The following is a 26,726-nucleotide window of genomic DNA, read 5'->3' on the forward strand; positions in this document are numbered from 1 at the left end:
AGTTGATCATACTCTTATTTTAGCTTGTTTAATACAATTGTTAACTAATAAAAAAAAAAATAAAACAGATTTAATGCAACTGTTTTGTTTAAATGCACCTATATTGCCTACATTCTCTGAGAAATAGCTAAATGGAAAAGATCAAATTTTGAAGGTGTCCTGCAGATTATCAAATATTACTGTCCTTCTGACCCCATCACTCTTCATTGTTTTGGCTCTGTAAAACACATATCCCGTCTTGCCTGGATCTGTAAACCTCCAGCTGTGAGCCACCACTGTCTCTTCCTGCTCCCCTTCCTGTTTCCAGCTCTTCTAACACAAACGTATCTCAAACGATGATGATGCTTCGCTTCACATATGAATATTCATTCCAGTGTTGTGTAACTTCATCATCTATTCACACACACACACACATACACACACACACACACACACACACACACACACACACACACACATATCAGACTGTACTCTGTGTGTGAACTCAGGTGTCACATCTGCCGCTGGCTTCCCTCTCATAATAATCATCACAGGATTAGGGCTTTGTGGAAGGACAACGTTATGAATAATTAATACGCAGGGAAATATTCACAAATCAGCACTCCTATTACAACGGGACAGACTGACCTACTTCTGTTGAAAAACACCCTGAGATCACACACACACACACACACAATGTGGAGTTCGGGCATTATTAATATCCTTGACAAAGAAAAAAGAAAGGCTGCAAGCAGGATTTGTTCGTTTTGAACCCAGTAGTTTAAAAGTGCTCTAACTTTAGTTTTCATTCTTCGGGGTTTTTGGATTCAATCTTTTAATGAATGATGAGAGAATCTGTGCCTGAAGACGGCTCAAATCTCTACATATTCTACAGAGTTGAAATGCTCGTCATTGGCCAAGTTTATTGGTTTATTAAATGTTTTGGTGAAACTAATTGTGCCTTAACAACACTGTAGAACTTTTAGAGCCAATTAAATCCCGTTTTAGTAAAAACAAAATCTATATTCCTTCATGTCACAGATATTGAAATTTGCTATTCGAATTTTGGATACATTTCCACTTAAAAATTGCAAAAAAGTTGTCACGGTGGCGCAGTGGGTAGCACAATCGCCTCACAGCAAGAAGGCTGCTGGTTCGAGCTTCGACTGGGTCAGTTGGTTTCCTCCGGCTGCTCCTGTTTCTCTCACAAGTCCAAAGACTGGTGAATTGGGTAGGCTAAATTGTCCTTAGTGTATGTGCGTGAATGAGTGTGTATGGATGTTTTCAAGTTATAGGTTGCAGCTGGAAGGGCATCCGCTGTGTAAAACATATGGTGGATAAGTTGTCGGTTCATTCCACTGTGGCGACCCCAGATTAATAAAGGAACAAAACCGAAAAGAAAATGAATGAATGAATGAATCAATGAATGAATGAATTGCAAAAAAAGAGTTATATGTAGGCCCAAACTAAATCTGCACACGCAGAAATCAGCAGCTATTTTAGGCCATCATTGAGTTTATTTATTTTGTTGTGTAAATGCATGTATATATAAGTGAATAAATTCAAGTAATTTTATTAACTAATATGCAAATGTTTATATGATTTATTTACAATTGCATGTGAAGTCATATTTTCTGTCTTTTAGTTGATGTGTTATATGAGAGACTCGCTTTGTTTACCAAACAATTTAAAGTTGCATTGTAAACCTTAAATTAAATTCAAATTTATCCTAAAGTCTGTTATTTTTAAGTTTTTAGTTACTCCCCTACACTGTATATCACACAGTGTCAAAATGTCATTTTCTTAGCATGAAGCCTAAAATTAAAAAAACATATATTCACTTTATTTGCGTACGAGCAGGCGCAGCCATTTGAAACTGTTTGGCTCGAGACTTCCGGTCTCATTCACTTCCATTCATTTTTAGATGTTAAAAACAGCTCGTTTTGCTGCTTGATGTTGCAAACTGATATTTTCTTTATAGTCTGGTAAACACTGGTTTGTAGAGCAAGTAGTTTGACGGTTTTCTGACGTTTATTATTCCTAGTCATTCTCCCTTAGGCAACTGAATCGGAAGTTCTAAAACAATCGGAAAAACTAGAGCACCTCCGCATTGAAGATTAAGGTCAATACTGTATATGTATGTAATTTGAATAAGAATGAATGAATGAATAGTTTTAATGGGTGAACAAAACATTTAAATGCTTAAATGCAAATGTATTTTATTTATGTTTTGTTTGTTTTACTATTTAACCATTATACCGGTTTTATATAATGATGATTCTTCAGGTATACGCTAATCCTAAATCCTAAAGTCAAACTTTATATATCAGCGCAATAAAATCGCTCACTCTCTCATTTGAAACCGATCCAAATGCCGGCACACTTTTTGCACATGCTTTGATTGTTGCATGTTATTTAGTTTATACTATAGACTACTTTAAAATATAAGACACAGCACATTTCAGATGATAAACTGTGACTTGTATTCAAGCAGATGGTATGTACTGTAAACATAGAATCTGTTGTAAATGAGGTAAGATATTAGTGCAGTAAATATAAAGCGCACTAACAGTTGGTGTTGTGTTGTTCAGGTGAGTGTTACCTGACAGACTGGACGATGTGGAGCCCTTGTCAACTCAGCTGTATCGGCGGGGATGATCTGGGCTTCGGGTCAGTGCAGGTTCGTTCTCGCGCTGTTCTCGCTCAGGAACCCGAAAACCTTCTTCAGTGTCCAGAACAAGAATGGGAGGCCAGACCCTGTACAGGTGAGTCAAAAGCACTGCATTCCAGGAAGAAAACAAATACTGTATATGGGTGAAATACTTAAAGGGGCTTGCATTATTTATTTATTTATTTATTTTTGTAAACTTGACTTTAAATTATAATGACATTGTTAAATATGAATGTTACTTTTTTAACATTAAATAAAGTAGGTAATCTAAGTGGTATTTAAAACAAAGATTATACAGTAGGTATATAATTTCATGATATGTAATTTATAATGGTATAATTTCATAGTATGTCATTATATATTCAGGTATGTAATTTAATGTGTTACTAATTCTTCAGTTATTTGTGAAATTTTCAAGAAGTGAAATTAGTTGTTGTTGTTTTTTGTCTGTATATCTGATGCCTCTAATAAACCCACATTATGTTTTGTTTTAATGTAATTACATGGTATGTGTCTTGATGTGTCACTGTTAATATGTGTGTTTGTGTGTTTTAAGAGGGTCAGTGTTATGATTACAAATGGATGACCGGCGCATGGAGGGGCTCGTCTCGACAAGTTTGGTGCCAGCGCTCGGATGGATTAAACGTCACAGGTAGCTGTTTGTAAATACTTTATTTATTTATTTTTTGTAATGAATAAAAGCACACAAATGCTCGTGTATGTGGTTTACAGGGATGCTCTATACTATAAGTGTAATGTATTTTATATTGTGAAAACTAATTATATGGACTTACCCTACCCCTAATGCATCAAATAAATAAGCCCAATGTCCTCATAAAACCGCATAAGTTTTGTGATTGTCGTTTTCTCCACTGGAGATTACTTACGGTATTCTATAACTCCCAGAACTCTTTGCACCCATCAACTCCTGCAGCAGCTGACAATAATCCGGACATTCACACACAGAGACAGCTGTAACTCATCTCACTGATTACATGGACTATATATATACTTTTCACTTTCACATTCACAGGGCTGAGTCTTGTTTCTCTCATGAACATAACAAAGTGTTTCTCCTTGTTTGTTTTTCACGTGTTTTGATTCTTTGCCACCTAGCCTGACCTTTTGCAGATCTGTTACGAAGCAGACACTGACAACAGACATGCGGATCCACATGCAGTTTATTAATGGCAAGGTCATACAGGTGATGGTCAAAAACAGGAGCAAATCAGGAGCATAAAGGTAATCCAATAAACATAGTCAAAAATACAGACGAAAGGTCAGGCTAGGCAGCAAAGAATCCAAACGGTAACCAGGCTAGGCATGGCTGATGCTGAAGTTTCGACACAGTTTCGCAATCCTGAAGCGCAAGTGTTTCAAAACACTTCGCCGAAGCATGATCTGGAAAACCTAGGTCACGTGACTAGGGTGATTCGAAACACCTCGCGACGTGACTAAATGAAAATGCATTTGATTTGATAGGGTCAGAAAAAACCTCATGTAGCCTAGTGGACTGTGAACACAGGGTAACTGTGTTACAAATGGCCTAAGTTCGAATCCTAATCTAAAATTATGACATGATATATTTTAATAATGTTACTTTTTATGACCAAAACAAGATATGTATTCAAAGTGTTAATTCGAATGTCACACCAATGTTAAAACACGTTACAACAAAGCATTTAAAAACGAATGTCTATAACTAGATCACCCTGGATTCATTAACTCATTATCTCTGCATGCTAGTCAGGAACTCTCATCACTCTACTAAATCTCTTGAAACCTCAACTCTACAACAAGGGGTTTAATACCTCAATTTGCTGAATTACTTCTTTGCTGAAGCTGTTCCAGAGAAATACATATAAATGATCACTAGGTGTCACTGTAGAGACGGGTTTCAAAACATTTCGAAGCTTCAACACATTTGCTTCGACTGTTTCAGTGTTTCATGAAGCCTCGCTTTGCTCACCACTAAACCATGCAAGAATCAAAACACGGGAAAAACAACAAACAAGGAAAAAATGCTTTATAATGTTCCTGAGAGAAACAAGACTCAGCTATGTGAATGTGAGGAGAGTGAGCTACAGCTGTGTCTGTGTGTAAATGTCCAGATTATTGTCAGCTGCTGCAGAAGTTAATGTGTGCAAAGAGTTCTGGGAGTTGTAGTTTGTTTGGAATACTGGAAGTAATCTCCAGTGGGGAAAACACCACTGGCAATCACAACAATAAGCAAGTACACACAAACAGTGTTCAATGTTTGAGAATTTTTTTTTTTAGCTTTATTCTGTACTTTTTATTTCTTTTTTTTTTACATAAAATAACACAAAAGGTGACATGTTTATATTTATTTTTAAACAACACTTTGCAAGTGTTTCAAAAGAGATCACAAATCAGTATTGGTGGTTACTCTGACTTAATACCAACTTTTTTTTTTAAAAAAAGCTCTAAATTACAATATTATCACTTAAAAATGGGAAGAAATGTTATCAGATGTATATAAACTAAATCAAATATAAAGATTCTACTCTATCTCAAACCTATATGCAGATAAACTAAGAATTTTCAAGTAGTCTCGTAATTCCCTTACATGTAAATGTACATATCCCTGTGAAAAATAAATATCAAAATTTTATATATAAATAGCAAAGATATACCACAGTGTTTCAATATTCAGAGAGAAAAATCACAATGACAGAAAAGTCAATATTGTCTCCTCAGAGACTGTTTGGTGACAGACTGGGTTTGAGATAAATTTGACGTCCTGTGTTGTCAGGAAGGCTGAAGTGTGCTACGTCTACTCTTATACATCTGTATATACCTCATGGAAATAAGCTTTTAATCTATGACAATGTGACACCCACATGTATAATCCCATTCACCATCATGCCAGCTGTCCTCCCATATTAATGTGTCTGTGTATGGATTTCTACATCTCTGTGTTTTTTGGGGCTTTTGGTGCTGGCATAGAATAATATGGAAAAGTCATTCTAATTGTACTTTAAATAATTGTAAATACATTTAAATATTTATTTATTCATTCATTCATTTATTTATTTATTTATTTATTTATTTATTTATTTATTTATTATTATTATTATTATTATTATTATTATTATTATTATTATTATTATACTTGCATGATACAGTATACTGTGGCTTGTCACAGTATGTCACAATCCCTTTGATTTTCAGTTGTTTATTTGTATGTGCATAGATTAAATGTAGTTAAATGTAAGATTTATTACACTATGTAAACTAATGATTATTACATTTATTCTAAATTTAAAATAGAAATGTTTTAATTTTGAGCTTGTTTGCATAAAACATCAAAAAGGTGACATATTTAAAAGTTATTTTAGACAGCAATATCTTTAACTTCAAAATAATATTCTAAAAGAATCTCATACAAATTAGGCATTAATCTAAACCCAAACCCTCATTTGTCTATTTTTGGTAAACCCCCAGATGATTTTCACGTCACAAACATTCAAAATAATTGCCTTCTCCTTCTTTGTTGCTTGTAAGAGAGTTCTCTTAATTTGGCAATCCCACCAACCACCCTCAATCAAAATCTAGTGATATGTTAGGTCTTCTAAAATTGGAGAAAATTAAGCTCTCCCTCAGAGGCTCATCTCATACTGTAGGTGTTATAATCATTGGAGGCCTCTACTGAATTATGTTGATGTTTTAACTCCTCTTGGAGTGGTTATTTAAGAAATCATTTTATGGTCAGAATTAGCCCTCACTTTTGCATTTGTGCTTCCGGTATTGTCATCCCCTAAACTCAATGACCCAAAGACAATTCAGTACAACTAAATTCACAGTAACCAAGAAGTAAGCAGCTATCATTCTAATTAATTATCTATTCTTTGTTTTTTTAATTAAATGTTCATAAAGGTATTCAAAAGGAGAAAGAAGCTAAAATTACATATTTTTAAAAAATGAAAAAATGAATGAATGGAAAATAAAAAAAATATTTGGTGGAATAACTGATTTACAATCAAAATGAAAACATTCCCTAACTTTATCATTTTCTTCGGGAAAAAAAACTCTAAATTAAAGTACTATTAATAGAAATTTTGAAGAAATGTTATCAGACCTTTATAAAAAAACCAATATTAACATTTTAATCAAATCCATAACCAGTAAATTCAGAGAAATTTACATTTTTCAAGTGCTCTCATGGCTGTATATATAAATTCATCTAAATTTAGGGTGTAATTTTCTGTAGCGCTTTGTATTCTCTATTTATGCCAAACTGTGGCTTGGAATCAGTCCCTGTGATTTTCACCTGTTTATTTGTCCTCCGTGTCGGGCCGTGCAAACTGACCTGCTTCCAGATGGCACACATGAGTCTGGTCAATTTTGATTGGCAGAGCTGGGCAACAGAAATACCACGGCTGTAACCAGTCTCTCTACTGCAGTCAGGTCCCTGTTTATGCATATTCATGGGTTATTTTAAATTATGCAGTAGTATGAATATTCATGCAAGCTCCTAATTGGTATAAACAGGTTTTTGCAGATGCTTACAGTATATTTAGCACCTAATAGAATGGGGGAGATATTTTAAAACGCTATTTTTTTTTAAACAGTTTTTGGTTTTTATTATTCACATGTGTTTTCTATTTATTTACGGTTATGAATTTAATATTGGAGCATTTGTTTTGGCAAATTTTGATGATGGAAATTCAACTCTTCAGTTAAAAAAGTGACTTTTATTGATATTTTAGTAGTTTAAAATTAGTATTGTTTAATGAATATAAACAATATTATATACAGTAATCCTTGTATATGAGCAATATCACACGAGTAGCAGTGCGATGTGGCTGTATATCGGCACTGTTGAAAGGCATGCGTTGGCACGAGTCCACAGGCCGAGTGCCTTAGTGTCCCACCAGTGCCGATATAATCTAAACAACTATTCTTGACTAAAAAAGCCTCAAAAGTACATTATGTTGCCCAACAGCTGCAATATTTGTCAAACTGTATTGAGTTTATTAATCTACTGTCACTCTATGCGGGCGGAGTAATACACCAGAGTGAAGAGATGCTGATATTGCAGAATATTGCTGCTATCAGCCAATCAGATTTGAAAACCAGACAGAACTGTCGTAAATATAGAATCAAGTCTATAAAAAATGAAAAAGTGCTGGCAGCTTATTACCTTTTTTAACATAATTTACTACACGATGCAGACAATATATCTCTCCGAACTATTAAAAATGTTAATAAAAGTTACTTTTTTCAGCTTTTCACCATCAAAAGTTCCTGGAGGAAAGATCAAGATCCCATAATGCAGTTTAAAAGCATTAAAAAATGTAAAAATAAATAAATAAATAATAACAATAATAACAATAAAAATAATAAAAAATCACAAATGCAGAAAACTGTTATATTACAGACTTTCTTTTACAGTGTGACACAATTGGTTTGTATTTTGTGGTTCACATGTGTTTTTTTATTTATTTACAGTTATGATTAGCATTATGGAACATCTTTGTTGATTTTTGATGATTAAAATTCAACTCTTTAGTTAAAAAAAATACTTATTGACATTTTAGTAGTTTGAAACAATATTAGTATTGTTTAATGAATATAAACAATATTATCATTCATTCATTCGTTTTCTTGTCGGCTTAGTCCCTTTATTAATCGCCACAGCAGAATGAACCACAGCAGAATGAACCGCCAACTTATTCAGCAAGTTTTTTCGCAGCGTATGCCCTTCCAGCCGCAACCCCTCTTGGGGAAACATCCACACACACATTCACACACACACACTCATACACTACGTACAATTTAGCCTACTTAATTCACCTGTACCGTATGTCTTTGGACTGTGGGGGAAACCGGAGCACCCAGAGGAAACCCACGCGAAGGCAGGGAGAACATGCAAACTCTACACAGAAACGCCAACTGAGCCGAGGTTTGAACCAGCGACCCAGGGACCTTCTTGTTGTGAGGCGACAGCACTACCTACTGCGCCACTGCCTCGCCTAAACAATATTATATAATGAATAAATAGAATCAAGTTTATAAAAAGAAAAAAATTAAGAAGTGCTGGCAGCTTATTACCTATAAAACAATACAAACAATATATCACTTCAAGCTGTTAAAAGTGTCAATAAAAGTCGCTTTTCTTCAGCTTTTTAACACCAAAAGCTGATCAAGACCCCATAATGCAGTTTGAAAGCATTTAAAAATGTTTTATATATATATATATATATATATATATATATATATATATATATATATATATATATATATATATATATATATATATATATATAACACATAATTTTTTGTAGACTCATTTGGTTTTTATTTTGTGAATCTCTTGTGTTTTCTTATTATTTACAGTTTTTAATAGCATGATGGAACTGCTCTGTTAACTTTTGATCATAAAAATTCAACTCTTCAGTTTAAAAAGTAACTTTTATTAACAGTTTAATAGTTTGAAGCAGTGTATTATATAAAAATTATAAATATAATGAAGTCTGTAAAAAGAAAAAACTAAAAGTACTGGGTTCTACCAGTTTTTTTACCGTAATTTACATGAAATAGACAATATATTACTTATATTAAAGAGGTCAATAGAATTCGCTTTTTTCAGCTTTTTAACATCAGAAGTTGTTGGAGGAAAGATCAAGATCCCGTAATGCAGTTTAAAACCATACTTTTAAATTAAAAAAAAAATCACAAAATGCACTGAAAAAAAAAAAAAGATTTAAAGATGATTTTTTGGATTTACTTTTTTTTGAGTTAAGTGGTTGTAAACAATTTATTTGGGCTGAATTTAAACAAAACATTTAAGTTGAACTTTACTACATTTGTTTGTTTAAATTGAACACAAATAAAAAATTTTTTGCAACAGTTTTACAGACATTTTTTTTCAGTGGGCGGTAAGCTGTTAATTTACAGATGTTTTATTTTTTTTTTTATAGTGTAAACACAATTGGTTGTATAGGATTAACAATTGTCCCTGTGTCTGTCAGCAGTCTGTCAGTGGAGTGTGTTTCCGGCATTTGGGAGCAGTTCTATTTCACTGCTCTCATTGTTGATTGAAAGTATTGATTCATCCCAGCTTAGAGAAAATAACAGCCCGGCACTGGCCGCCGGCTGCCCATTTCAGCACTTTTATAGATCCAGTGGATTCCCACAGGCTGTGATTTGTAGAAGGGAAGATTGAAAGTGAGAGAAAAGATGTTGAGATCGTACTCACAGACGGCCCAAGAAGAGGATCATTTTTAATTGTGTTGGCTGACGATAAATCTGCTGAAAATCCGACAGACTTGCATTGACGCGATAGCCCAAGCGTGAATGTCTAGGGGGCCAGAATATGATAGGGACTGAGAATTGGTTCGGGTAATGGAAAGAAATTAACTGCAGAGTAACACTTCAGAACTCCTGAACATCAAAACGTGCCGACGAAACACACTGAGAATATTTGACAGACAGTCTTAGTGTCAGCAAAAGATAGCTGCTGGGTCTGTGAAAAAGTGTGGAGGAAAAAATTGTTTATTTAATCTAATCAATCAATTAATCAATCAATCAGTCAATCAATCAATCAATCAATCAATCAATCAATCAATCAATCAGCAATCAATCAATCAATACTAAATATTTAAATAAATATTATTTTGTTGCTTTATTATTATTATTGTTGTTGTTGTTGTTGTTGTTGTTGTTGTTTTTATTGTTGCTCTATTATTATTATTTATTTTGACATTATTACTAAATAGTAATACTTATTATAATTTTGTTCCTTTATTATTATTATTATTATTATTATTATTAATAAGTAATACTTACTAAATAATAATAATAATAATAAAGCAACAAAATATTATTAATAATAATAATGATAAATAATAATAATAATAATAATAATTATAATTATAATAATAGTGATGATAATAATAAATAAATAAATAAATAAATTTATTTAATGAATACAAAAATATAATATATTTAAGAAAATCTTTCATTGTTTACCTGAATTATTTTATTCTATTTATTCTATTTTTTATTAAAATTATGAGATATTACGTCATAAATATACAAAAACATTGGGCCACTACATCATATTGAGAATCACTTGCTCCACATTTTAGACAGCAGTCTGTCAAATAAGTGAAAAAAACTACACCATAAATGAGTCTATGGCTCACATTAAAGCCAAGAACACATGTACATTTACTAAACACAACAATTAAAACAAAAAAGGGATGAAAATGTTAGATATTTTCACAATATGTGACGTGCGAGAGAAAATGCTATGCATTTTAAAGCAAAGTGCAGCAATAGCTCAACCTACCAGCCTCCGTATGTTTATTTGACAGTAAATAAAGCATAAAATCAGGGTTTTTTTAGACTTTTCAGAGGTCAAAAACATCATAACAGAATGAACCGCCAACTATTTCAGCATATTTTTTATGCAGCGGATGCCCTTCCAGCCACAACCCAGTACTGGGAAACACCCATACACACTGTTCATACACACTCTGGCCATTTTAGTTTATTCAATTCACTTATAGCGTATATCTTTAGACTATGAGGGGAACCAGAGCACCCAGTACGCCAACATGGGGAGAGCCTGCAAACTCCACACAGAAACACCAGCTGGTCCAGCTGGGACTTGGACCAGTGAGATTCACACACCGTTACCTTAACTGTGTTTTTAAACCTCTTATAAAAGTAATTTTTGCATATAAGGACCCCTTTAAATCACAATTCACATTGTAACAAACCACTAATTAGGACTTTTAGCTTATTAAACTTCTAATTAGCTGCTCATTTATCACTGGTAAGGAAAGAGTTGAGTTTAGGTATGGGGGAGGATAAGGGGTGTAGAATAAAATCATACCTTATAGCTAATAATAAATGGTTAATGTTTTATTAATAGGCAGGTAGTTAATGGTGTGAATTGTGACTTAAATTAAAGTGTAAAGACTTTTTGATGCCTCCTGCCTTCAGGACAATACACTAGCTGAAAATGGCCATGTGTTTGTGTGTGTCGGTGCCATTAAAACACAATTCATATTCAACTTTGCACTCTTTACTTTCAGGTGGATGCCAATCGACGACCGAGCCGGTGTCAGACAGATCCTGTGACCCAGCCTGCGACAAGCCACGCTCCATCTGCACTGAGGTTAGTGTTTGTGTGTGGGTTTGTGTGTGTGAATGCCTGCCCTACTGAGTGATGCAGACAGACTGCAAACACGAGAGGCTCACATGGATATTCAATAGTGCTGGATTAGACTTCCTGCAGAGGAAAATAGATTGTACTGGAATGTATAATGGGAAAGGCTGAAACATGAGACTCATATGATGATTTGATACAGTGCCTTCCACTAATGTTTAGCACCCATGAGAAAAGACGGCTGGGAAAATACATCTTTATTCTTTAACCTTCTTTTGCTCAGAATATGAACAGAAAATCTGAAATTTGCTTCCAGGTGAGAGTTTGTTCATGCCTTGAAAGCCTTTCAGGTAATTTGTAATAATGTACTGTAGGTTATGTCAGATTGTAGACTTTCTTACTTAGAAATTTACCTAACTAATGCAGTTCTTCAACTGTGATTCTAAGAGGTTTTATTTTTTATTTTTTGGCTACTGAACCAACATAGGTTCATTCTGAAAAATGTAACCCTATATACATTTCTGGAAATCGTGAATTATATAGCCAGAAGTGCGTATGGATCAACCGGGGCTTTTGAAAACATTATTAGTTGGGTTTAGGGAGGAACGAAAGTAAGTCAGTCGATCGGTCATTCAGTCAGTCATTCAGTCAGTTGACAGCGGCCTCTGGTGGATTTACGCGAGAACAGCAGGCAGGGGCAGATTGGCCATCTGGCAACTCTGGCAAATGTCAGAAGGGCTGGACCATTTTTGAAATGTGGGCCGTTCAGTTTTTTTTATTTTTTTATTTATATGTTGATTTTATGTTTATATGCATTGTTTTTACTTGCAGACAGCTTTTATCTCTTGCAATATGTGAAAATTATGATGATGATGATGATAGTAATAATAGTAATAAATGTTAAGCATTTGGCCCAATTGGCAACTGCTGGCTGGTTTCGAGATGCGCCGACCCAATCAGAGGTTACGCGGACGTAATCAAAATCTGGCAAGAATGTCAAACAAACAGTAAGTTCAACACAAGCTAATTGTCAGAGATGGACCGTAAAAAAGGAGTGGCGATGCCGAAAAGCTCAGAAAAAGCAAAGATTTTGCTCTAAAACCAGACGCTGCCAAATGCATAAAATTAACTGAAATACATTGTGTAAGGGTGTTTTCCAGTGATGGGTTGCAGCCTTAACGGCATCTGCTGTGTAAGACATAAGCTGGATAAATTGGCGGTTCCTTCCGTTGTGGCCGAAAAGAAAGTGAATGCATGCATAAATTTGTTATAAATGGGTTGATTTTGTTCCAGTCACATACATTAAATGTTTAAATATATATTTCATATGGGACTGCTTGTTTTATTTCACCATCTTTACATTAATATAAGTGGTGAATGTCCATGTCTGAGGGTTGGGCAATGTGGGCTGGTGTGGTTACAGTGCCAGGGCTGATTTTGTTTTGTCCCAACCCTGACAGCAGGTGCGAATGACATTCATGAGAGAAAAGATCTGATAAAGCATACACAGCGACCTCTGCTTGATTCGCGAAAACAAAAACTGCCAAAAAACGTAGCTCCTGGTATGTATTTGGCACTCTCCAGAAATGTATATAGCATTGTACGTTTTCAGAATAAGCCTGGGTTGATCAAAACTGTGCATTGTAAAAGATACACACATTGACTGCAGTGTTTGGATGTTCTGTGTTTGTCTGAGATAATTAGTTTAACAAAATTTGTGTATTTCATACAATATAGGAAGCTGATTAGTCAATTCTTGTCACATGACTCACGATGCGCTGGCAGCTTTTATTCAACTGGGTGCATCTGAAAGGTGCGTTATGCCGTGCACCTCCAATGGAAATAGTAAACTTGTGCGAACTCTAGAAAAGACATGATATGCGAACGACCCCTAATACGCCGCTGTCATTTGCGATCTCCAGCAGTTGATCTTTTTGTGCGTAAATGGTGAACTCATGTGATTTGTTGACAAATGGGTTGTGGATCGGTTTCTCGGCAGTCCGTGGTTCTTTCACTTGGCCTTTTCCCTCTGCAAAGAAACTTTCCAAAGACGCCTGTTTCTTACTCATTTTGCTACTTGTGGGTTAAATTTTGGCACTCAAGTGACCGAGATGTAAGCGAGAGATTACAATCATTTTTCAAACTAAAAGATTTTTCAAAATTAAAAATCACTCAGATTCAGATTATAAATAAAACAGAAAAAGTTCATGATTTCTTGTGCGGCCCGGTACCAATTGATCTACGGACCGGTACTGGTCTGCGGCCTGGTGGTTGAGGAACACTGTCACCTAAAAAACATTCACATCCATATACTTACATCTACATTTCTTTGTATTTGCTTGTTGGTCACGCCACATTCTTTTGACTGTTTTCACTGTTTGGTGCTATCTGATAAATAAATTATATGTAGATTAATTTGCCTTACTAAACCAGTTTAGTGAACAGTTTTTGACTGTTTGGCGTCATCTTGTCACTGAATAATGTGCAGGTTAGTGTATATGACATCAGGTGTTTTCATTTGGTGTGGTTTTGTTGCAAGTAGCCATATAATAAGTGGGATAAAGTACATCCAGGCGGTTGTTCTTCGCAGATTAAAGCCCTTTTGTTTCATTTTTTGTATTTAGTTATTTATTTAATAAACTTTTACCTTTTTTACCATTGGACAGTAAAGGAAATAACAGGTAATGAAATTGGAGAAAGAGAGAGAAATGAATGGGATCGTAATCGGATCGAAAGATATCTTGAACTCGGCACTCCCACAGCAAAGTTACATTATTATCATTTATTATTGTTGGTGCACTGACCACTAGTTGGGGTCTGGTGTATTTTGTTGTTTTTAAATAAATCTGTGCTGTGTTTGCAGTTGCTTATTATTAATGAGAGCAGAGTTTTTTTGTTGTTTGTTTGTTTGTTTTTGTTCATATTTTAAGCAAAAGATCAAATGATTAAAGATTAGAACAACCTTCTTTGCTCATGTTTAACAAGGGTCCCAATATTAGTAGAGGCCATTGTATGCTACTGAAGCCAAATAAGTATAACAGTGTTTTACATGGACTTTTTCAAGCAGTGTGAGCAGTGTCAGATGATATTAGAAGCAGTCAGACTGCTGGTGCTGGAGAGATCAGTGCAGGTCATATGAAAGACCTCAGGGAAGATCAGTCACTATCAGATCATGGCTTTATCTTATTCTGGATGACAGTGCTGTTCTGGAGTGGTTCAGGGGGTTCAGTGTTTTTATTCTTGCATATGCTTTTGATTCAACTGTAAGAGCTTCTAAATAAATTATCAGTGTGAAAATGATCATATACGGTTTGGGCAGAGTGTGGTGTTGAATCCGAAATGGATTAAAGGAAGTTAAAATGAAATGAACAAATTTTTATTTAAGATTTTTATTAATTCAAATAATATCCTTACTTTCCCCATTATTATTATTATTATTATTATTATTATTATTATTATTATTATTATTATTATTATTTAAATAATAATTAATTAATGTATGTATTTATCTATTTATGGTATTTCGGGGAATCCTACTAACATTATAACCTTAACATCAATATTTAGCATTAACAGTTATTAGAATTAATATCAATAATAATTCACTTTATTTTATTTTATTTTCATAACCTTTTCAGCTAGTTGATATATTTAATTTAAATATGTTTTAATCATTTAGGCATTATGTAACATTATTAGCGAAACGAAGTCCATAAAACACCAATAAAAGTGGTCCATAACTTTGTTATATATGATACCATATAAATATTAATAAAATTATGACAATGATCAAAAAAATGTTGCCTTGGAGATTGGAAGTGGCTCAAATTACCCCACTCTCTCCTATACATATCTGTTCTTTTAAAGATAATCCTACTACAACACATGTAAACATGCATTGTGAGCTGCTACGTCCCCCCCCCCCTCCCCTATTAAACATGATGACTGTGAGGGTCTCTCCTGCAGTGTAGAAATCGACTGCATTCAGATCAGATTCTTCTGCTGTAAAAGCTGCATGTCTTCAGAGATGCAAATACCCCAGTGTATTCGTGTTTTCTTTTGATCAAATTTAACAAGCACTGTGTTTGTGTGTGGGATTATGATCATCCTTCAAGATTGCATTGGGAATAGGAAACCTTGGGGTTTTCTCCACACATATTTCCACACAGCGATGATGCTCATGGAGATCCAGACGTCTTTTCCGTGGAAAAAAAACAACAACACATGCTGGGATGAATCTTGTCAACACGCATGCTTTGGAGAACCTGCAGGATTTGATCTTGTTGTTTATCTAAACAAGGAAAGCACTAATATAGCACAAAGAACATGAAAAGTATCTTTGAAATCACAGCTTGATGCCACTGAAGTATTTTTAGCTTCTAAGAAAGCTGGAAGAGAAATAAAAAAACACTGGTGGATAGAAAACAAGAGACAAAATGCGAAGTCAATTAGCAGCCATTGATAGGCTATGATGATGCCGAAAATAGATCTGTGTTTTAAAGCCAGACTTAGCTGACAGTGTTATTCTGGCTGAAACAAATGGCATTGTTCATTTCGCTCCAAATTTGTTCATTGTCAGAACACAATAATACACTCTCAGAAATTAATGTACAAAATCTGTCACTTGAGCGCAGGTACCTTTTTTAAAAGGTACATTTTTGTTCCTAACAGGTCCTTAGAGGTAGGTTTTGTATAACGATTTGTTCTGTAGACTGTCAAAAATAAAATTAGCTTAAAGGGGCTAATAATTTTGACTTTAAAATGGTTTTTAAAAAATTCAAAACTGCTTTTATTCTAGCCAAAATAAAACAAATAAGACTTTGTCAAGGACAAATAATATTATCAGACATACTGTGAAAATTTCCTTGCTCCGTTAAACATCATTTAGGAAATATTTAAAAAAGAAAAAAATTCAAAGAGGGGCTAATAACTCTGACTTTAACTGTATATATACTCATTCATTAATTTTCTTTTCGGCTTAGTCCCTTTATTAATCAAGGGTCGCCAGAGTGGAAAGAACCGCCAACTTATCCAGCATATGTTTTACGCAGCAGATGCCCTTCCAGCTGCAACCCATCTCTGGGAAACACCCATACACTCCCATTTACACACATACGCTACGGACAATTAGCTCACCCAATTCACTTACAGCGCATGTTTTTGGACTGTGGGGGAAACCGGAGCACCCAGAGGAAAACCATGTAAACACAGGGAGAACATGCAAACTCCATACAAAAATATCTACTGAGCCAGCCGAGGCTCGAACCAGTGACCTTCTTGCTATAAGGCCATTATGCTACCCACTGTGCCACTGTGACGCCCATATATATATATATATATATATATATATATATATATATATATATATATATATATATATATATATATATATATATATATATATATATATATACTTTAAAATGTAATGTATTCTTATGAAGATGAAGCTAAATGGCAATACTCCAGTCTTCAATCTGACATGATCCTTCAGAAATCATTCTAATTCTAAAAATTGGCATCTACAGTATTATGATTATCAATTCTGACAACAGCGCCACTGTATTATTATATGTAATGATTAATTCAACGTTTAAAAGAACTTAATAGTAAAACATTCTTTAAATGTGTTTGTACTGTCACATTTGATATATTTATTGCATCCTTATTTGGAAAAAAATCCAACTCAGTCAGACCCCACATTGGAGGAGCAGTGTGTGATCATCAGCTGTGTGTAAGTGGATCTCTGTCTCCCTCTGCAGGCCGGGATCTGCGGCTGTGAGGAAGGCTACACTGAGGTCATGACATCTGATGGAGTTTTAGATCAGTGTACGGTCATCCCAGTGCTGGAGATTCCCACCGCAGGAGACAGTAAAGCTGACGTCAAGACCATAAGAGCCCTGAACCCCACGGAGCCCACCGCAAACATGCCCGGACGCGCCGGACGCACGTGGTTCCTGCAACCTTTTGGTCCCGGTGAGTCTTTGGATGATGAAAACTAAAAATACATATCTCTGAATGAGTGCTCAGAAATATTTTCAGACTAACTTCTGCTAACTAACTTTAACTGACCCTTTAACCTTTTAAATCCACCTTTTCCTGCACTAATGTGGTTCTAATTGGGTTGCACTTCCGGTTTGAAGAACTTTCATTTAAAAGAATTGAAACAAAGCATTATGAATAAAAAGGTAATGGTACATAGATAGTGAAATACAGAGAGGCTTTGTGAGGTTATATATTATAGAGACGTTTATATATTACATAGAGGCTTTAATATATTTTTGGTATTATGCTTTGTTTTGATGAAAATAAAATTATTATTTGTTGGTATTTTAAAGTGACAGTATCACAAGTTCACTGTGTTTTGTTTCTACTGAATATTTCCTCATTTTTTCACTACAGTGCAGTAATATTCTGTGATTATATCCTGGGTTCATACGGTCATGGAAAACTTAGAAAAGTCATGGAATTTTGACATGGCATTTTCCAGGCCTGGAAAAGTTTTGGAAAGTCATGGAAATTAGTTTAACTAATATCTGTATACTTAAATAAGGGCTGCACGATATTGGAAAAATCTGACATTATGATATTTTGTATTTCTGTAATGTAAATTGCGATGTGAATACAATTTCACTAGATGATTTAACAGGTTTATTTGGATTGATTGGGGGAATTTTTGTAGGGGAGTGAATCTCGAATTATATATAACAAATAAATTAAAAGCATGGATAGATAAAATATATCTTTTTACTCCAAAATATATACTTTTACTCCGTTATGATTAAACTCTATATTAAACTCTAATCCCAACATTGCATATCCTGTGATGTGACTATTGCGGATGCACACATTGCGATATCAATGCTGAAACCATATATTGTGCAGTCCTAACTTGAATTTAGGTTAGTTGTCTTTACTTCTTTTCTGTCCTTGGCCAAAAACTTGCTCTCACATTGTTAGTGCTGTTTAAGCATTATCAAAATCAATTTTACGTAGATGTAAAATCAAATTTCAACAACATAGATTGGTGTCTGTTCTATGATAGGCTGTAACAAATTTCAATTTGATTGTTTTTCCTATTATTTGCCATGTACAGTTGAGGTCAGAATTATTAGCCCCACTTTGATTTATTGATTTTTTTTTATACATTTCCCAAATGATGTTTAACAGAGCAAGGACATTTTTACAATATGTCTGATAATGTTTTTTCTTCTGGAGAAAGTCTTATTTGTTTAAACAAGTAGTGTAGGATGTTTTCCAGGAGTTTTCCAGCTGTGTATTAGTGCTGATGTGTGTGTGTGTGTATCTGCGCAGATGGGAAACTGAAGACCTGGGTTTATGGTGTGGCAGCTGGAGCTTTTGTCCTGCTAGTGTTCATTGTCTCTATGACTTACTTAGCCTGGTAAGATCATTTGCTATATTAACAAACTGTTCACTGTGGTCATCTCATTAATCAACTGCTTCATCCCAGTCATCTTTTTCATCATTTAATAATTCATATTATTCCATGTTACTTTCTCCTGCATAGCAAACATACTTTCAGATGGCAATATTATATACTCTTTTTCAAAACAAAATTTTAATTGTTTTATCTGTAAGATATTATTAGAGTGTTTATTAATACTACTTTGATAGTTAGTTAAGTACATCAAGTAAACTAAATAATATTGAGATTATATGTCTTTTCTTTATTGTAGTTTTAAAAAATTATTATAAAAATAAAATAAATATTATAATAAAAATTATTATAAATTAAAATAAATATTAATATTATTTAAATTTGTATATATATATATATATATATATATATATATATATATATATATATATATATATATATATATATATATATATATATATATATGTTTCGGTAGCTTTATTTTGTTCCTATAAAATTATTATTTATAGCTGAAGTAAATTTTAAGTTTTAGTTGACTTCAAAAACTCTGCTTAAAAATAAGATGATTTATACTATCATTATAATTACCTGTATTATTATTAGCATTAGTAGTATTAGTAGTTTATTCATAGGACAAACATAAATATTTGGATTGATTCTCTCCACAATCTCAATCAATCAATCACCCTGAATAAGAAACTAGTTACAAAAAAAATATTGTTAAAAGTCAAGTTTGTTTCTCAGGCAACAGTAATAAGCTTGAATATTGTACATTCTCTTATTTAAAAACAAAACTACTACTTAAAAGCATGTTTTCTCTTTGCATTATGTCTCTATTTTTTCCATTTTTCTCATTCTTCATTTGCCTCCCCTCTCCCTCGGCCCCTGTCAGTTTGTGCATGCTGTCCCATCGCTCTCCTCCGAGCCCCGACCCGTCCATCTCCTCTGTGGTTTGGGTCGGACCCAATGATCATGAGCTGATATACACCTGTCCTGACTGTCAGCGCACTGAGACTCAGTTCAGCTAGAGCTCACTCAGCCCCTCACATCACACGCTTATGGCCAATCACCTCTGCTGCTCACGCTCACATGTGCCTTTCTGACCAATTACACGGAGACGTTTGGTGGAGGTGAGCAGACAGTAGAATGTAGATCAGTAGTCTAGCTACATATACACTACAAAAAAATGTCTCAAGAAGTTTTTAATTCGATTTTAAAGGTCGGTTTATTGGCAAAGCATTTTTGCTGATTTCAATATTAAGTGTCACGTAATTTACATAATAAAAGTGTATGCAAATACACCTGTATTTACACAACCTGACAAAAGTCTTCACAAGTCATCAATCCCAGTTGTAAGAGCAACAAATAATAACTTGACTTCTAGTTGATCATTAGGAAAAGTGGAAGAAGATATATTTTTTCTGCTGAATCATCTGTTGAACTGCATCCCAATCATCACAAATACTACAGAAGACCTACTGGAACCAACATGAACACAAGATTATCACAGAAAACAGTCAAGTTGGGTGAAAAATAAAAAATCATGGTACAAACCACAGGAGAGGGCAAATTCTTCAGCTGGATAGCACTCCTTCTCATACTTCAGCCTCCACATCAAAGTTCCTGAAAGCAAAGAACGTCAAAGTGCTTCAGGATTGGCCAGCCCTGTCACCAGAGATGAACATTATTGAGCATGTCTGGGGTAAGATGAAGGAGGAAGCATTGAAGATCAATCCAAAGAATGAATCCAAAGAATGAACTCTGGGAGTCCTGCAAGAACGCTTTCTTTGCTATTCCAGATGACTTTATTAATAAGTTATTTGAGTCATTGCAGAGATGTATGGATGCATTCCTCCAAGCTCATGGAAGTCATACATAATATTAATTCTTTTTCCACTGCACCATGACTTCATATTCTATACTGAACATTGTTTTTGTTAAGTGACAAGACTTTTGTCTCAGCAAAGTCAGACCTTACTGTTCTAAATAAATAATTAAAAATCAAGGCATGATCATATATTATTTTGGTAAAGTAAGCGTAATCTAGAGGCCTTTGCCTTTCATATAAGCCACTTCTGATACCAAATAGTCAACTAGAGGTCAAACTATTATTTATTGTTCCTAAAAATTGGATTGGCCACAAGACTTTTATCAGGTAGTGTATATGTTGTATGTATATACTATATTTATATGTATATATATGTAGAGTTCCGATGCAAAAACCTCTAGTGCCCTCTAAAATTTCTATAAAAAATGAACAATTTTCTCAGCCTCCTTTATTTATGTTGAGATATTTCACTTAAAAGACCAGAAAAAAGGACTTATTCTTTGCCATAAAAGTAATATTACTGACCATACAGTACACAAAGAATAATGATTAAAAACGCTCATTTTAGAGGAAAATTTCAGATGGTGTTTAAAGGTTTTTGCATATGATCTCTTCTATATATATATATATATATATATATATATATATATATATATATATATATATATATATATATATATAATGCAATGAAATGGATATAATATGTCTTTGAAATTTTACAGTAAATAAAATGTTTATTCAAATTTACAGAAATTACATATATGCCATTAAGAAATACAAAATAAAAGCAGATAAAATTTTATTAAAATGAAATGAAATAAAAAATAAATATTGCAACTGTAAAACACAATAAAACATACTTTTTTGCAGTGTATCCAAGAAATATACAGTAAATTAAAAATAATAGCAAAGAATTGCCATCACTCCAATATTTTAGCCAGTTTTTGGAGCTACACTGCCCTCTGATGGTCAGATTCAACATAGCATCATCATCACCATCATCTTCATTCTAACACGTCTTTTTCATTATTTTATAATATAAAATACAGCTTTATTCCTTGAAGATCTTCCTATTTGAATGTAAAATCTGCATTTCACCCAAACATAAACATTTAGTCCCCATCAAGTGGTTCCAAACCTGTATGAGATTCTATTTTTCTGTTAAACATATATTTTGAAGAATGCTGGAAACTGATAGTAAGGAAAAAGTAATTGAAGTACATTACCAACATTCTTCAAAACATCTTATTTTGTGTTCAACAGCAGAAAAATAAATTCACACAGGTTTTTAACAAGGAAGTTGTAAATGGTGAACAAAAATTAAATGTTTTTGGGTGAACTGTTCCTTTAATACTCTTTGGATGATATTGTTTGACTTTGGTGGTAAAATCATGACGCTGGTTTAGAGGATGTTGTATTCACACATGTCTCCATCTCTATCATAGTACTCGATAAGGTAAGTTTGGTTTGTAGAGTTTAGTTTTGCTGTATTATGCTGCTGGCTGCTTTCTTTTGTCCACCGCTAAAGCACAAACTGCGCTTACTATTAAATTTAGCATGACAGCTAATTACTAATCCTGATAATTAAGACTACTTGGCATGTCTTTGTGTCATATAAAAATATCACTACATGAATATTTAATAGGGTCAATTACTGCTGGAAAATAATACACTGCTCATTTAAATGTCAAAGTTATTACAGTATACAAGAGTCAAAGTGTCGCAGTTTTGGTTTTCGATAGATAGATGGATGGATGGATGGATGGATAGTTGGATGGATGGATGGATGGATGGATGAGAAACATTCCCACAGCATGATGCTGCCACCACCATGCTTTACTGTAGGGATGGTATTAGCCTGGTGATGAACGGTGCCTGGTTTTCTCCAAACGTAATGCCTGGCATTTACTCCAAAGAGTTCAATTTTAGTCTCATCAGACCAAAGAATTTAGTTTCTTATGGTCTGAGAGTCCTTCAGATGCCTTTTGGCAAATTCCAGGCAGCGAGTGGCTTTCATCTGGCTACTCTACCATAGAGGCCTGATTGGTGGTTTGCTGCACAGATGGTTGTCCATCTGTAAGGTTCTCCTTTCTCCAAGAATGCTGGAGCTCCATTGGTTTATTGATCACATCGGGTTATTGATGACTAAGGCCCTTCTCCCCCGATCACTCAGCTTAGATGGCCGGCCAGCTCTACAAAGTCCTAGTGGTTCCAAGCATCTTCCACTTACGGATGATGGAGGCCACTGTGCTCATTGGAACTTTCAGTGCAGCAGAAATTTTTCTGGAACCTTCCTCAGCCTTGTGCCTAGAGACAATCCTGTCTCGGAGGTCTACAGACAATTCCTTTATCTTCATGTTTGGTTTGTGCTTTGACATGCACTGTCAACCCTGGGATCTTATATAGACAGGTGTATACCTTTTCAAATCATGTCCAATCAACTGAATTGACCACAGGTGAACTCCAATTAAGCTTCTGAAACATCTCAAGCATGATCAGTGGAAACAGAATGCACCCGAGCTCAATTTAGAGCTTCACGGCAAAGGCTGTGAATATTTCTTTACATGTGATTTTTCAGGTTTTTTATTTTTAATAAATTTGCAACAATTTCAACAAATTATTATTATTAATTATTATATTATATTTTATATTATATATTATATTATATTATATTATATTATATTATATTATATTATATTATATTATATTATATTATATTATATTATATTATTATATTATACTGCATGATGAATAAGCCTTAAATAAAGCATGGCAACCAGCAGCAGTGCATAAACAACTAACAAACCAAAATAGCCTCAAAAAATACCAAATGCCAGCCAATTCAATATTAAAAAGAGACAAACCACTCAAATAAACGGATGCAATACAGTAGATATAGAGATGAAAAGCAGTAGTGTACAGAATAAAAGTCTGATCTTTAAATTATGTTTGTTATACAGACATATTACAAATCGTATGCGGATAAACAACCTAACAGTATCTTAGTGCATCTGTTAAAGCAAAATAACATCGCAATGTATTAACAGCTGCCTGTTTTTTCTTTCCCAACAGCAAAAAGCCAAAGAAGCCCCAGAGACGACAGATGAACAACAGACTCAAGCCTCTGACTCTGGCTTATGACGGCGATGCTGACATGTAGCTTAACCACGTACGCTTTACAGTACAAAAAAACTGGTCTCCTTTCACAGTCGGCCATCGGTACAAGCCTCAAAAACAAGGAGACTCACGCAAACTCACCGACTGCTTTTTTTACAAGACGCTAATGGAACCTCAGAGAGAGACTCGACCCATGTTTATATAATGTTTCTGCTCCCCTTCTTCCTTTTTTTACGTTCAAACTTTTTTGACTTTATTTCACAAGAGCCTTCACAAACTCTTCAAAAAAAAAAAATCTTCTTCAGGAAGTCTGCCTTCACCTTTCTGCCATCGACATCTTTCTGTAACATAGACTTGTCTTTTGGGAGGAAAGTCTGCAGGACCCTTTTTCAAATTTTTATTGAGAAAGCACAAAAATACGCCCGTCTCCTGTTTATTAACCTCACATTTCTTGACAGCTACTGCAATGTCGGTGTATTTGCAGTAGTACTCAATTTAACCAAGCGCTTTCAGCCCTGAAATATTCTTCCATTCCTGCTGGATCTATCTCTGGATTTAGCGATTAGAAGGATACTGAATGGGCTCACTAGTGCCCCCCTGTCAAAACTCTAGCCTGCCTTTCCCCTATTCTGTATCCAGGCTCCATTTTTGCACTATATTAGTGCAGCATGAACATTAACTTATAGCATTGCCATAGAAAACTGCCTCTCACAAAACAAGATGATGTATAGTCTTGTGCTAGACACATTTCTTTTTCTAAAAAAAGAGCGAGAGATGACTAAAGTAGCCCTTTTTTTCATCTGATGGAACTCACCGAGGTTTATTTCCACATACTCGTTTACTGGTTTCCTCTTGTTTGTGATGGAGGGGCGGTTGAAAAGATTTTGTGAACTCCACAAACGCCCATGTTGTGTGTACAGTCAGAATCAGCCATGTGTTCGCTTTCTTTGCCTGATTGACTTGTGTGTGGTTCAGTGGTTTTCACTTTAGAGATCCAGGTCGGTGATGTTTATAGTGTGTTTCAGTTTGATTCCAAGGGCTCTGTGTTCATAATCTGAGCGCTCTTAACAGCATGATGTTTAATTCGGTTATCCTGCTGCGTCTGTGTGAACCTGTTCTGTTTGCAGCTCATCTGCTATGTGTTAAGCTGCGGTCACACTGCACTTTTCTCCCCATATTATTTGAATTACTGAGCTTACTAAAACTATACTTGCTAAATCAAGAAGGTCGCTGGGTCGCTGGTTCGAACCTCGGCTCAGTTGGCGTTTCTGTGAGGAGTTTGCATGTTCTCCCTGCCTTCGCGTGGGTTTCCTCCGGGTGCTCCGGTTTCCCCCACAGTCTAAAGACATGCGGTACAGGTGAATTGGGTAGGCTAAATTGTCCGTAGTGTATGAGTGTGTGTGAATGTGTGTGTAGATGTTTCCCAGAGATGGGTTGCAGCTGGAAGGGCATCCGCTGCGTAAAAACTTGCTGGATAAGTTGGCGGTTCATTCCGCTGTGGCGACCCCGGATTTATAAAGGGACTAAGCCGACAAGAAAATGAATGAATGAACTTGCTAAATCTGAGCTTACTAAAACTAACAACTATTTGCATCTGTAAGCAAAAAGAAAGTTTACTGCAATGAAAATGAAAACAAACATTGCAAAAGTGAAAGCTAATTAACAATATTTATATAGGCTCATGGGACAGCATGGTAGCTTAATGGTTAGCACTGTCGCCTCACAGCAAGAAGGCCGCTGGTTTGAGTGCCGGCTGGGCAAGTTGGCATTTCTGTGTTTAGTTTGCATGTTCTCCTCATGTTGGCGTGGGTTTCCCCTACAGTCCAAACCCTGCAGGCACAGGACGTCAGCATGACGTTGTACCCAACCTTGTGGGGACATCAAACTTTGTTTGGAAATGAAAATCGAATTGAGTCAGGCTGACATCAATGTCCAACGTCTGACCTAAAATCAACCAAATATCAACGTTGAATCCTGTTTCACCTTAACGTTGTGTGGACATTATCACTATGACATCTATCAGACATTGGATTTCAGTCACTTTCCAACACATTTTAAAATCAACCAAATATCAACGTAATTCGACGTTGTTATTGGACGTTAAAATAACGTTGTCTTTAGACGCTGGCTAGACATTGAATTTTGGTCACCTGACATCATGACCTAAATCTAACCGAATATTAACGTCTTATGATGTTGTGTGCCTGCTGGGAAGACATCCAATACAAGAGTGTGTGTAAATAAGTCTATAGGTGGAAACAGCATACGTAGCGAATAGTTGGCGGTTCATTCCCCTGTGGTGACCCCCTGATAAATAAAGGAACTAAGCCAAAGGAAAATGAATGATTGAATATTACTAATATATTATATGAGCCTGTCAGGGATCTAAAAACGCGACTTCTTAAACCCCAGCCAACATCATATCACTGAATAATTTGTCAATTCTAACATTCAGTATTTTTGCGTTTGATATGTGTCACCATATGCCAACAGAACGGGTTCATATATGACTTCAGAAATGACTGAAATGATCATCACGATCACAGACCATCTAATAACTGTGTACAAAAGCACAAACAAGTACTAACTTTGG

At 34.8% G+C, this 26,726-nt stretch overlaps 1 protein-coding gene across 1 annotated transcript in view; it reads left to right on the plus strand.

Annotated features, from left to right (window-relative positions):
* The window catches only part of thsd7aa (thrombospondin, type I, domain containing 7Aa), a 215,681-nt gene extending 191,505 nt beyond the window's left edge, over positions 1 to 24,176 (plus strand). The window contains 6 exon segments of the mRNA NM_001122760.1: positions 2,571 to 2,744; positions 3,207 to 3,302; positions 11,719 to 11,801; positions 17,552 to 17,765; positions 19,104 to 19,191; positions 24,089 to 24,176. Coding sequence (NP_001116232.1) covers positions 2,571 to 2,744; positions 3,207 to 3,302; positions 11,719 to 11,801; positions 17,552 to 17,765; positions 19,104 to 19,191; positions 24,089 to 24,176 — 743 coding nt within the window.
* The last annotated feature ends 2,550 nt before the right edge of the window (positions 24,177 to 26,726 follow it).

The sequence above is a fragment of the Danio rerio genome, chromosome 19 (assembly GCF_052040795.2).
Source record: "Danio rerio strain M-AB ecotype USA chromosome 19, GRCz13ab, whole genome shotgun sequence".
NCBI classification, from domain to species: Eukaryota; Metazoa; Chordata; class Actinopteri; order Cypriniformes; family Danionidae; genus Danio; species Danio rerio.